A 15,084-nucleotide genomic window follows, 5' to 3' on the forward strand; every position below is an offset into this window, starting at 1 on the left:
GAAGCTATTAAAGTAGAGAAATTGTCCCTCACCTCCTACCATTTTCTCCTTTGACTTATAAGTGTGTTGGGACACACTGATATTTTTGTCCATTTCTGTTTGTTCCTGTTTTTCTTGCTTTAATATCTCAGGCTCTGAAGGCTTGAGCTCTGTCATTCAGATGATCAACTTATATATGGCATTCCTTTTTTAATTTTTTTAAACATTTTTTATTTATTTTTGAGAGGCAGAGAGACAGAGGATGGGTGGGGGAAGGACAGAGAGAGAGGGAGACTCAGAATCTGAAGCAGGCTCCAGGCTCTCAGCTGTCAACGCAGAGCCCAACACAGGGCTCGAACCCATGAACCTTGAGATCATGACCTGAGCTAAAGTTAGATGTGTAACCAACTGAACCACCCAGGTGCCCCTATGTATGGCATTCTTGTCACCCACACATGCTAGTCATTGTTTATCTATTATGATGTTTTCCTTGTAGAGTGTAACCTCCATGAGAATAAATCTGATCTGTGAATTATTTTATTCCCAGTGCCTGGAACATGGTTTGTCACACAGTCACTGCTTACTGAACAGTTGTTGAATTAAGTACAATTGAATAGACAGGGAATCTTTTTACAGAGTTAAGGTGACTTATTTGCCCTTGTGATAATATGAAATCATACATGAATTATCTTTCTGTATTTTCAAACACAGTATTTTATGTGATGTTACAAATATGGTTACTTTGGTCCTAGTGAATTGAAATACACCTGGTTATGAATTTGAACTGTTTTTAACATAAGGGTCTTCTTGAACTGAATCTTCATGTTTTCAGCATCTGGTAATGATCATCTATCATAGCAGCTTCATCTTCAGAAGTAGTGACAGAAAGCAAAGGGAAAAGCATCATGCCTCCTCTCAACACCTCTCGTCCCTCTCCTATCACCTTCCTGCTGATGGGCATCCCAGGACTAGAGCACCTGCATGTCTGGATTGGGATTCCCTTCTGCTCCATGTACGTGGTGGCTGTGGTGGGGAATGTGACCATCCTGGCTGTGGTGAAGGCAGAGCGGAGTCTCCATGAGCCTATGTTCTTCTTTTTGTGCATGCTCTCCGTCACTGACCTGGTCCTCTCCACATCTACACTGCCCCGCATGCTTTGTCTTTTCTGGCTTGGAGCCCATGACATTGCATTTGATGCTTGCCTGACCCAAATGTTCTTCATCCATAGCTTTACCACCATGGAATCGGGTTTTTTCCTGGCCATGGCCATTGACCGTTACGTGGCCATTTGTCATCCACTGCACCACACAACCATTCTCACCCATGCGCGCATCACCATAATGGGTATTATTGTGGTGATTCGGGGCGTAGCCTTCTTTTCTCCACATCCCATCCTGCTCAGGCAGCTGCCCTACTGCAGAACACGAACCATTGCCCACACCTACTGTGAGTTCATGGCTGTGGTGAAGCTGGCATGTGTGGACACAGGAGCCACCACACGTTATAGCCTCAGTGTGGCTTCTATCATTGGCTCATGTGATGCCATTCTCACTGCTGTATCCTATGCCTTCATCCTGCGCTCTGTATTCCGCCTGCCATCCCGAGAAGCTAGCTTTAAGGCTCTGGGCACATGTGGATCACATGTCTGTGTTATTCTTGTCTTCTATTCCACAGCCGGTTTTTCCATTTTCACTCACCGTTTTGGGAAAAATGTGCCTGCACATGTCCATATTTTTATTGCAAATATGTACCTTTTGGTGCCCCCTTTTCTCAACCCCATTGTGTATGGAGTAAGGACCAAGAAAATACAGGAGCATGTTCTTAGAGCACTAAAGGTCAAAGTTGTCTGATTTTAGTTTGATCAATAGAAGAGATGGCTCAAGATATATAGAAATACCTAGAAATCATCTCTATATAGAAATATATAGAGATGATGTAGGGAAAATAATTAACTGTTCTTATTCCCACAGGCTGAATTGCATTTACCACCTGAAAGTTGTTATTTATCATATGTCTAGAATTTCTAAGAATATTAACTCAGCAAATTATTTTACCTTTTTTATTTAATAAATATTGGTGATGAATTTGTTCATCTCATTCTGAATATGTACCTTTCAGAGGGAGTTATAATACAGAATGAACAGTAGGTGGAAGGAGAAACAAACCTATGAAGATACTTAGGAAAAAAAAAAAGGAAGAGGTCTCTGAGATCTATATGCTGAATTTTATAGAGTAGTAAGCGAAATAATATTGAGGCATATATATAGCTGTGATTTTTAAAAACAGGTAATAAATGTTGTATCTCTAGTCCAATTATATCAAATTAATGTCTCAAGGTACATGAATAGAGTAATAATGCACAAAGACTTAAAAATGTAAGTAAGAAGAAATGATCGCCCAGTCAAGGAAAACAAAAATATAAAAATAAAAATTAAATTCAGAAACATGTATTTGTGTGAAAATACGAACATTGGTATTAGGGCTTCTATGGTTTCTAGAGCAATTTTGATAGAGGCACGGGGTACTTCATATTCTGGATTCTACTGACTGCTAAAGTGTAGTTCCATACATTTCAAATTTGATTGGTAGTAGTTACAATAAACCACCAGGCTACCATGTACATTCAGTTTTCCCTATTGATTAGTTGACTTTGAACTTAATATCAAGACACAGAATGTGAAATCTGTTATTAACAAATTTAAATATTTCCCCTTTTTATTACCCCAATATCTAAGACTATCTTCTCTTCTTGTTCATTTTCCTCAGCTTTCACTAGATTCCCCACTATATGTTTCTCATCTTTTAAAAATATTATTTAAAAACTAGCAGCCATCTGAAAAGGGGAGTGATATTTGTGCTCTGAAACTTTTTCTCACTCCTTGTGTCTTTATCCTACGAACTTAACATCCATAGCTAGACACAAAGACTAACATCTCTGCATTCACTAACACTCCATATGTAATTTAACTATAAGTAGAGTGTAAATTTTTCTGTTTTGGAAAACTGCATACATTTGGCATTATTCCTTTGACATCATGGATGCAGGACTAGGAGCAGTTTGAGGGCTACCGTACTACATTTAATTTGGACATGGCAGGTTTGAGATTCACGTGGAATATTGAATTGTATATGTCCTAAGGGAGAAGGTCTTAGCTAAGGTAAATATTCACATATTTTGAACGTATAAGTGTGGTGGTCTGGCCAATTACGAGTAAATTCACTCAAGCAGCAGTTGCAGGATGAAGAAAACAGACAATCTGAAAACATGCTGAAATTTTCGCTTCCGTTGCCATTCACCTACATTTGCCTAAGACATTCTTAATTTACAGCTGTTGTTCCAGGTTAATTATCAAGGGTGCCCTTTTCCAGTCTTTTCTCTTTCTTCTCAGATAATGTGTGTTCACTCTGTCATTAAGACACCAATGACTTGTTACATTTTTAACAAATTTTAGACTGTTGTATTTGTAATATATGAATTGATTTTTTGAGTGTAAAAATACAGTGAAATTGGCAGATCTTAAGTGGACAGTTAGATAAGTTTTAACAAATGTATGGCCCATGTAACCCACCCCACAATCATAGTAGAAGACATTTTCATCACCCCCCAAAAGTGCCACTTCTCTTCTATCTTGAAAGTGTACTGTTGGGAAAATGTATTGTTTATATAATAGAAGTACTTGTCTTACCTCTGTCAGTAGGAAATCAATGACTCAAGTTACAATTTTAAAGTTTTAGACTATTGCATTTAGTATGTTTATAGGCTGGAAAATCTTGTAGTGGGGGTTCTGAATATACTTTTTCCAATGATTATTGTCCATGTCCATAAGTTCTGTATGTGCTTGTTATACATGTGGATGAAACTATTATTTTCATGAATCTGATGCTGAGAGATTCTCCCCATGTGATTCCCAAGCCCAAATCTTGGTTGTATCAGGTATTTTCCATGGCCAGGACACTAGACTAAGAGGATCAGAGGTCCCTGGAAGGGACCTGTCGTTAGAAGTCATGTGCCGGTTGCCATGTATTCCATGAGATATTATCTATTCTACTGCCATCCTGTATCCCTCCCCCCCACAGGATAACAGGTGGGCAGGCAGCTGGCTATTCTTTCAGCTCTCTGACACCTGAGTATACTCCAGGAAGAAGACACAACCAGGTGCATGGGCAGGAGCACAAGTTCCTGGCACTGTTATTTTATTTGCGTGTAGTAGTCACTCAGTGCTTCCAATAGAAAGACAGGGAAGATGATTTTTGTAGATGAGAGATCCTGTAAGGATGGTAGTCTCAGGAACTGCCCTGGAGGTTGGCCTAAGATATATATCAGCAGTGTACCTTACAGGAGAGCTGTTGTGATCCTTGGCGTGGGCTGCTGCTGCTGCCTTTTTTTTTTTTTTTTTAAATATTTATTTTTGAGAAAGAGAGAAGCAGAGTGTGAGCAGGGGAGGGGTGGAGAGAGTGGAGACACAGAATGTGAAGCAGCTGGAGGCTCCCAGCTGTCAGCTATCAGCACAGAGCCCTACATGGGGCTCGAACTCACGAACTGTGAGATCATCACCTGAGCCGAAGTCAGACACTTAACTGACTGAACTACCCAGACGCCCCTGGCCTGGACTTCTTAAGATGGCAGCAAACTGATTGAGCCTGTTATACCAGAAGTTCTGCTTCCACTTCCCTTAAAGTTGATCATAATTTCACAGAATTTTTAAAAATGTTTATTAATTTATTTTGAGAGAGAGAGAGCATGAACAAGCAGGGGAGAGGGGCAGAGGGAGAGTGAGAGAGAGGGAGAGAGATTGAGATCCCTAAGCAGGCTTCGCGCTCAGCACAAAGACTGACATGGGGCTCGATCTCACAAACTGTGAAATCACGACCTGAGCCGAAATCAAGAGTCCCAGGCTTAACTGACTGAACCACCCAGATACCCTCAATTTCACAGGATTGATTTGACCCATTATACCAAAAGTCCTATATCTACTTCCCTTAAAGTTGATCATAATTTCACAGATCACATTCCAAGTAAATTTAGGAGATATTTTTAATCTTAGATTCCTAAGTTTTACATTTATAATATATGTGTCAACCAATTGCTTTCCAGATAACACAGTGGTTAAGCTTCCTATTCAGGAAACATTTCTAATAATTAATGTGTTTTTGAATCAAAATTTGCCACTATGGGTATGAGATTTCACCATATCTGATTTCATCATGGAATCAACAGGAGAAAAGGATAACAGAAAAAGAGGCATTTGTGAACATCATGCGGTGAATTCAGAGAAGGGAGGAGAAAGAAATTCCATGGTGACTTTCCATTATAAAGAAACTGGGGACATGTTTGAGGCTTTACTTATTGCACAGTCTTTGGCGTTAATTTTTAAGAGAACTGATTTGTATAATTCATGTACAGGTTTTTTATGTCAGTTTGTGCCACAGAACTTAAGAAATGTTTTGCCTCCAGTATAGGGTATCCTTTGGATATTCTTAGTTTGGAGACAAATTATAAAATGAAAGAAAAAAAAAGAGAAAGAAAATTATGGTGATGAACTAAAAATCTACAAACAGATTTTCCTTTCAGTTAGAATAGTCTTTTCAAAGTAACTAACAGTAGGGTCTTAATATTAAAGGAAGATGTTGCATGTGGCATTATATTGACCTTATATGATATAGATTATTTTATTTTATTTATTTATTTTTTAATATATGAAATTTATTGTCAAATTGGTTTCCATACAACACCCAGTGCTCATCCCAAAAGGTGCCCTCCTCAATACCCATCACCCACCCTCCCCTCCCTCCCACCCCCCATCAACCCTCAGTTTGTTCTCAGTTTTTAACAGTCTCTTATGCTTTGGCTCTCTCCCACTCTAACCTCTTTTTTTTTTTTTTCCTTCCCCTCCCCCATGGGTTTCTGTTAAGTTTCTCAGGATCCACATAAGAGTGAAACCATATGGTATCTGTCTTTCTCTGTATGGCTTATTTCACTTAGCATCACACTCTCCAGTTCCATCCACGATATAGATTATTTTAATATTTTCACAATGATAATGACTATATTTTTGTGATTATATAATTGAAATATTTTTATATTAAAAAATTAAACAACAGAGGTGCCTGGGTGACTCAGTAAGTTAAGCATCTGACTCTTGACTTCGGCTGAGGTCGTGATCTCACGGTTCTTGAGATTGAGCCCTGTGTTGGGCTCTGCGCTGATAGTGCGGAGCCTGCTTAAGATTCTCTCTCTCCCTCTCTCTCTGCCTCTCTCATTCTCAAATTTAAAAACAAATTAAAAAAAAAAAAGCAACCAAAGGAAAAAGGAAGAAAATCAAAATACTGTTCTCTCTCTCTCACATACACACACACACACACACACACACACACAAAACCCCCCAAAACCCAAAAAACAACTCACAATGGGTATTTTGTGAGTCTTTATTTAAAGACTTTAAAGATGTTTCTCTATATTGTAGTGTCATCCTAACCTCTGAGAAAAGACTCTAAATTATCCTTGTCTTATTTGAAGAATCTTTGTCTCCGCTATAGTATGTAAACTAGTCTGAAGCCTTTCCTCTGGAAAATGATTTAATGTGCTCATCAAACAAAATCAAGGAAATTCCAACTTTAGTAATACAAAAACCTAGGAGAAATTATTTTTTTGTGTGTGAATTACTTCTGAAGTCTGCAAATTCAAAATTGGCCATCAGTATGTTTTAATTTCCATGGAGACTAGTAACAAATATTAGAAAACATAATTACTAAATTAATAGAGGATAACCAGAATGATAAAAATAATAAATCTAGAAAATGTAAAAAGGAACAGAAAGTTCACCTGACAACTTAAAATACAAAAAAAAAAATAGCAAAGCAAAACCAATTATCTAAACAATTAATGTCAATGCAAAAGACTATAGTTAAAAATCAGTTTAAAAATAATCATATACTGTATAAAAGTAGTACAAAGAGCATACAGAGATGTTGAAGTAAAAGAATGGGGGAACCTAATACTATACAGATTTTTTTAAAGAAAGGAAAATATTTTTTTCAGATCATAATTAACATTTAACTCAGTACAGATCTTCATTGATATTTGCTCAAATTTATTCAAAACAATTTTGGAAGCGTAAGTTCCAAAATGTTTCATTGGTCACAAATCTCAAATAGGCCCCATACATGAAAACTGCCATTTAAAAAATTTCACTTTTAATGTTTAACAATGTATATTTATTACTTAGACCATGTTTTAAATAATGTACCCTTTTTTGTTTTATATACTTAAAATGCACACAACTTGGTTATTTTGTGTATGTGTATATTGTGAAGTAATTGCTACAAACTTATTAACATATCCATCACTTCACATAGTTTCCTCTCTTTTGTATGTGGTGAGAATACTTGGGATCTATCCTTTTAGCACATTTCAAGTTTGCAGTACAGCTATCCATAGTCCTTACACTATACATTAGACTCAGAATGTATCTACTTTCCATAACTGAAATTTTGTACCCCTTGGCTGACATCTCTCCATTTTCCTTTCCCCTCAGCCCCTAGTAACCGCTGTTCTCTGCTTCCATTTTATTTTTTTAACTTTATTGAGGAATTATTGACAAATATAGTTGTATATATTTAAAAGTGTGTAACATGGTGATTTGGTATACACACATCCAACACATCACATAACTAATGTGTGTGTGTGTGTGTGTGTGTGTGTGTGTGTGTGTGTGTGTCTGTGGTCATCCTGAGTGGGTCTTAATATCTACTCTAAATAATTTTCAAGTCTACAATACCATGTTATTAGCTACAGTCACCTGCAGTACATCAGATCCTCCGAACTTATTTTTCTTAGCTGAAAATTTGTACCCTTTGACCTACAGCGCCCCATCCCCCCACTCTACTTCTGGAAGTCACCATCCTGTTCTCTGTTTCTATGAAGTCAGCTTTTTCTTTACTTAGATTCCACTTGTAAGTGAGATCATACAGTATTTGTCTTTCTGAAACCTTCCCTTTTGTTCTCATGAAAAGCATCCTGATACTCACTATAAATGGATTTCCTTATTTTCAGTGCAAATGAGTAAAAATGTTAATGTTGTAACATTCCTGTTCTAAACAGGAACTTACAATTCTTATTTGCATCAGTCATTCAGAAGAGAGATGTGGCAACCTTTTTAGATTGCAATCAAATTTCTGAGAGAAGCATTGTTTTTCTAACAGATGACATTCTCATTACTATTTGATATATCAGCTGGTATCAGTCAACATGGCTCACCAATAAGCTGATGAGTACATTTCACAGTTATTCCAGAATCGTACAATACAGTATTTCACAGTATTTAACACATGAAATTGCTGTCTGAATCTCTGAAGACTTTTGTACAAAAAACAATTGCTTGTAAAAATGTCATTAGTAACAGAATTAGTATTTGGGTTGATCACATTACTAGATATGACAGTGGCTATTTGATAATGAAAGAAATTCAAGTAACCAAAATTCAGGAAGTTTTAAAACCTATATGCAACTAATAATTACTACAAAACATTAAAACATTCAAAAAACATTAAAACATTAATACAGTTGTGGAAATAAACAAATGAGAACAAGCAGATACTGTTTTTTGAGTTTGCTGTAGCAATAGTACTGGTCACCACTCTTTGCCTTTTGCAGAGATTCGAAGACTGTTAGAAGAGTGGGAAGTTTGAAGGTAATAACATGCAAGGCCTGAGGTATGTTCTGAGTGACGGTTGTCAATATGTGGAAATTGGTAGTGGGCTCACTAAAGGTGAGCTTCTTGATTGATTTAGTTAACACATTTGTAGTGGGTCCTGTGTTGGAAGTGGAGACAAAAAAAATAAGCAGTTGGCAGTTGTTGACCAAGTCCTGACCATTTTGGATTAATTGCTGTAGAGGTTGTGGATGAGCTTTCTGGACTTCCCACATGGGTCAGAGTTCATTGTCACAGAAGTCCTAGCCAATTTCCAGTTGTTCACTCTCATAGGGGAAGAATTATAAGAAGATATAAGCAAATTTAATCATAATTTTGAGATTTTTAAATGATCTCTTTCATTAAATTATGAAACAAGAAAGATACAGATAAAGATTTAAACAACATGATTAACAACTAGACTTAATGGATATATAGATCATTATATATCATAACAAAGACTATATATATTATCTTTCCAAGTGCACAAGATATTTACAGAAATTAACTATATACTGTGTCATGCATTCAACAAATGTCAACCAATTGAAATCTTGCATGTATGCATGTATGCATGTATGTATGTATATATTGGTGGGAGAGGGAGGAGTATGTGTGACTGCCTTTTTCCCCTTTGTAAACAGAGAAAAGTTTTTCCCACATCCCTTGATCCCTTGCCTATGGGCTGTCCAGTAGTTTTTGTAGGACAATTGACCTGAATCTTACCACATCTTTCTAGATTAAATACTAAACAGAGGACAGAAGGTTGTTGCACTTATTATTTACTATGAGGTTATATGATAAGAAATTTATCTTGTTTAGGTCCCTGCTGCAGAACACCCTGTATGTATATTCAGGGTAAAATTGATGAAGGTGATCATATTCACCAGGATAAGATCACAAGAAAGGAAAGGGAGTTTAGACCCCATGTAAGAGTCCGATCCTGGATTTTACACTGGGTAAATCAGAAAGTGATGGTTTGAAGAAGATGAATATTATCAATGGATTGTTGAACATACAGTACTGGAGGGAACAAGCTGGGAAGTTATAAGGTTACAAGTGATGAACGGATGACTTGAGTTTGAGATTATGAATATGAGATTATGAAAGATTCAGGTTTATTGGTAATAAAACCTAGACTATGGAATGCAGGGTACTATGTGCAACAGGATAGAGAATAAGACCTTTAGAGGAGAAGAGATCAAGAAATTGAAAAACCAGGTTATTAGCAACTACAATCTCCAAGGAAGATGCGAAGTTCAATAATTCAGATATGGGGCACACATTATCAGGCATAAAATGCTGAAAATAATGGCACCTTCTTTATAAGGTTGTGAGTGTGTTTGTGTGTGTGAGTGTGTACGTGCCTATAAAGAGAGATTATCACACTTATGAGGAATTTAGCAAAATTCCTGGTATATCATAAGCACTTGATGAATGTTTTAATTGCGATGATTACAATCACAATGATGATGTTGTAATTGTTTTCCGGAAAGGGTGTTAACCTAGAATTTTCCTAAGGCATTTTAAATTATTCATTTTCTCCTTTCATTCATTCATTCATGGATTGACTCACTCATTCAACAACATTTTAATATATCAATGGCACACAACAAGACATAATTTCCTTTCCCTAAATCCAGAGGCATCACTGTATGAGGTCAGTGTCCCCAGGGTTATATGACTGGCATCACTGCCTACTAAACCCCTAGACTGTCATAATATTGGTTTAATAAATATTTACTAATGTGATAAATGAGAGAGTAGAAGAATACAGGTGGAATAGAAATGTAACAAACATAACTTGATTTAAAAAAAAGTCCAATGTTACTCTATCTGTAACCTTAAAATTAGCAGGAAATGAGAAGACATGATGTGAGAAATGGAGAGAATGTTAGAGGCAGAAGCAAAAACATGAAACAGAATCTTAAAGTAGACATTTTAAAAATGTCTAGGTTGGCTGAGACTTAAGAAAACTCAAAGATGAGCCCTTTAGCAGAAGTTAATGCCAAAGGGCTAGTAGGGACCAGATTATAAAGGCATTTGCTAGTTCTATTGGATGTTATCAGTTGTAATCTAGGCCCCTTACTGCTTTGCATAAGAAAGAATATAAACCTTAATTCAAGCATACTTCATTTTCAAACCTTAGTGATAGAGTAGTTAAGTAAATGAAACGTGGAGCCAGAGATATCTGGATTCAGATCCTGATAGTACTCCTTATTAGCTATAAATTTTTACAGAAAAATTTAATCTGTCAGTCTCTCTGTTTCCTCATATAGTTTGTGATCATATTCTATTTCCAGAAGTTTTGCAAGTTCAGTGGGAGAAGGGATTTTAAGCACTAAGCCTAGGGTCTAGAAAATGATGATCTCTCAGTACATAAACATAATCCTTTCCCTTGATTCTATGGTTTTATAATATTTTTTCCTGATAAATTCTGCAAATATATTCCATGTCAAAGTACTCAGCAGACCTTTGGGAAATAATGATGTTTCTATTTCTTATCTTAAGGGATAGTAAATAATGGTTGTTATACCTATAAGGAATTTAGTTCTTGTAGTTAGGGAAAAGGCTCTGTGTCCCAGAGGACCACTGATTTCCCTGCCATCTACACTCTTTAATCCAGTGGAATTTAGAGGTGGATGTAATGATAGCTCATGTTCACTGAGCACACTTCTTAGCATGTACTCCCTGTAGAAACTGACTCTCTGGATGACTCCCAGCTTTTGATTTGGGTGAGTTAAGATAGAGATACAAGACAGAGAAGGAGAGGAGAGGGCTACATTCAAACATCTGCATTTATAGAATTATGAGGTCGTCAAAAAGGTAATTTATTCATCTCTTCAAATACACTTAGTAAAGCTCAGAATAAAGATCATAGACATGTAATATACTTAGAAGGTAGAATGGACCTTTTTTCTCCATAACTGATAAAAATATAGGTTAATTAGCTCTGAAGTATAGGGAGCAGAAGGTCATATATACCCCAAATTAGAATTAATATAGCATTAAAGCTGCTTGACCAGATAGGCTTTGAGGTCTGAGACAGCTGTGAGCAAAGAACAGTTTCTTTCCGCTCAACATTAGATGTGATGAGTCATTGCAAATCTTATGGGAGGAAAAATATTTGGAATAAGGTGAAAAAACTGTGTCTGTTTATTGAGGTGATCAATTGGTCAAGATCAAGCCATAGCCAACCTTTTCTCCCTATAGCCTTTATTTTCAAAACACTCCAGACTCCTACATTTTCTTAGTCACATTAACTATCATAATATTTGATGTAGTTCATCTTCAAACTAGTTAATCTGCACAGATAAGAGACAGTACAAAGTATAGAAATACTTCATTGTAAACCTTTGTGGGACATAAACATTTCACCTAAATGGATTTTCTAAAAGAAGGCAGTTGATATTTCTGTGTGCCGCCTCCACACCCACATGTTGATTTCCAGGCTGAAGTGTAGGAAGACTAATAATTCTAAGAAAAAATGCAGGGTATGTTTTAGTAGGTATAACAAAGTGCTTTGCTTGTGCTTTAAAATATATGATTATTAATATATCCATGCATATTTGAATGTACTTTTGAGCATTAAAGTGGTGTGCTTTTGAAGGAGGCTTTATGTTGTATTCAAAAAGTTGAAGAGTCTTTGCGTGCTTGGATCTCTGGATGTAGTGTAACATAATTTATGACAATACAAAAGAAAACTTCAGATGTACAAAAAATCTGGTTGTTTGGGTCTCTAGGCATATGTGAGTACAGGTATCTAGATCTTCTCTGAATGAATTTATTAATTAAAAAATTATTTTAATGTTTATTTTTTGAGAGAGGGAGATTGAGAGCATGAGCAGGGAGTGGTAGAGAGAGAGAGAGACAGAGGATCTGAAGCAGGCCCAGTGCTGACGCAGAGAGCCCAGTGTGGGGCTCAAACTCATGAACCATGAGACCACAACCTGAGCTGAAGTTGGACGCTCAACCGACTGAGCCACCCAGGTACTCCTCAATTTGTTAATTAAAACGTGTTGGGAGCCAACAGAGAAATGTGAATAGCTTTGTGTTTCTCTGAAAGTGGAGATGTGAGTCATCAGGATCTTGAAGCCCTCAGATAAAGCAGTAATTATATTGAAATCCTCTTTCAATTAGTTGCTTTATCTCTCTGTCCCTGGAGTCCTGTCTCAGAATCATGGAAGAGCAAAGCAGTAATAAAGATCAAAGGCAGAAACTCTTTTATTTCACTATGGGCAGAGGTGGCAGGGATAGTTCTCTTATCTTACCTCTGATATCTAGGTATCTTGTGGAAATCTTGATAAATATCAGACATGGCATTGCATTTGTGAAAGTGTTGGGAAACACGATAGATTTGTCAGTGAGAATAGGGATGTGGAGTTACACAGGCTGTGCAGCTACTTGTGTTACTGTGTTAATAGGCATCATCCAATGCCAGTCTCAGGGCTGGGTCATGGTAATATCTAGCTATGCTATCATTTCTATACTGGGGAGAATTTAATCCTATGAAAGTGATAATAATAATATATTTATGAATCTAATATTCCACAACTTGATAAGATCTGTCAAAAAGAAGTGTAAAAGACTTGTAAAGATGCAATAAGAGCAAAGAGAAATAATCTGCCAATTTCTGTCCGAGGTAATTCAGCAAAAAGTCAGAGAGGAGATTACTTTTGAGCTAGACACTGTAAGAAGAGCAGTAGTTTGCAAAGGGAAATGAATAAAAGGGAGGGGGAGGAAAGTTGCAATTAGAAAAGTATGTGAACAAAAGCACAATTTTACAAAGAAGCATGACATACTGGGGAATACTTAGAAGGTTGGTGTTACCCCATGGAGGGTATAGAAAGAGTACCTGGTGAAAAGGCTGGAAAGAATGGTTTATTTTGTTATCTAAAATGCAGATCTTATTATGGATACTTAGAAACTTTACTGGAGCTCATTTCCTATAGAATGATTACCAAATTCCATTAGAATGATTGGTTTCTTAAATTCTTGCTCTTTGTAAGATAGTGTTCTAATTTGTTAATGTATTAATTAACTTAATCCTCCCAGCAAGTTTTTGTTTCACCCACTTTCCAGAAGATAATACTGGGGAAAAAGATATAGTCAGTATGTATAAGACAACCTAAATCTTATTATGGAGATAAATGCATTTAATAAAAAGACATAAGAAGAGTCTATGATGAGAATGAAAATAATCAGATGGAAGGGAAAAAATGATAACATCACTAGTGATACTTGACCAATTTCAAGGTTTATTGAACTTTATTTCTTCTGAGCCAAATATTGTAATAATTGAAAGTATTATATAAATGATCATTTTATAAGGCCCAGGCCAAACTGAGAAAAATTCCCAATAACACTGAGAATATTTCTAATCAAATATATAATCAGTCTGATGTGTTCTACATTCTTCCCCAAATACTGGGCAATGTAAGTCATATTCCAGTTTAATAAGGCATTTGACCAGTGTTTATGAATTATAATGTAGGGGTGCCAGGGTGGTTTAGTCAGAGCTCATGAGTTTGGAGCCTGTTTCGGATTCTGTGTCTCCCTCTCTCTTGGCCCCTCCCCTGCTTGCACTCTGTCTCTTTCTCTCAAAAATAAACAGTAAAAAATTTAAAAAATTTTAAATTATAATGTAGTAAACAGGATTCAGTGTTTGTAATCTCATTATTATTATATTTAATAGGTCTCTTTCTAACTAATAAACAGTATACACACCATGTTAGAGGGATCAATACATATTCCAGGATCATAAAAAGAATCCTGTTATTGGAATCTACTTACATCAAAATTATATTTCACTTGTTTTTATGTAGGTGTATGTATGTGGATAAATGCTTAATAATAACAAAAGAAACACATGATAATGATTATTTTAAAATGTTACAGATTATAACATTTAAATGAAAGGGCTAGTTTTTTAATCATTTGTTTAAAATCTCTTTGAGAGTCTTCCTTGGGGCACCTGGGTGGCTCAGTTGATTAAGTGACTGACTTGATTTTGGCTCAGGTCATGATCTCACAGTTTGTGAATTCAAGCCCTGCATCAGGCTGTGCACTAACAACACGGAACCTGCTTGTGATTCTCTCTCTCCCTCTCTCTCTGCCCCTCCCCTGCTCGCTCTTTCTCTCTCACACTAAATAACCTTTAAAAAAAATTAAATGAAATCATCTTGAGAAATCTGACTTGAAGATTGTGAAAAATATCAATAGGTTATAGTTGACTAAGACTGACAACTGTGCCACGAAATATTGAGTATAGCATAATGAAAATATCATGAATTTGGCAGTCATGCAGAGTTTTGTGTTAAGAGTTCTGGTGTCTCGCCAGACTTCCTGTGCTGCCATTGCATTATCTGTAGCACTCTGGGCTTCTGTTTCCTAACTGGTAAAATTGGCAGAAAAA

At 36.4% G+C, this 15,084-nt stretch overlaps 1 protein-coding gene across 1 annotated transcript; it reads left to right on the forward strand.

The window, feature by feature from the left end:
- The first annotated feature begins 869 nt into the window (after positions 1–869).
- Positions 870–1,829, forward strand: LOC112865714 (olfactory receptor 52M1-like). The gene has a single exon (XM_025928792.2). The coding sequence runs from the start codon at positions 885–887 to the stop codon at positions 1,827–1,829; it is 945 nt and encodes a 314-aa protein (XP_025784577.1). The 5' UTR covers positions 870–884.
- Positions 1,830–15,084: the final 13,255 nt, after the last annotated feature.

Source organism: Puma concolor, chromosome D1 (assembly GCF_028749965.1).
Source record: "Puma concolor isolate L17-30 chromosome D1, mPumCon1.1.hap2, whole genome shotgun sequence".
NCBI lineage: Eukaryota > Metazoa > Chordata > Mammalia > Carnivora > Felidae > Puma > Puma concolor.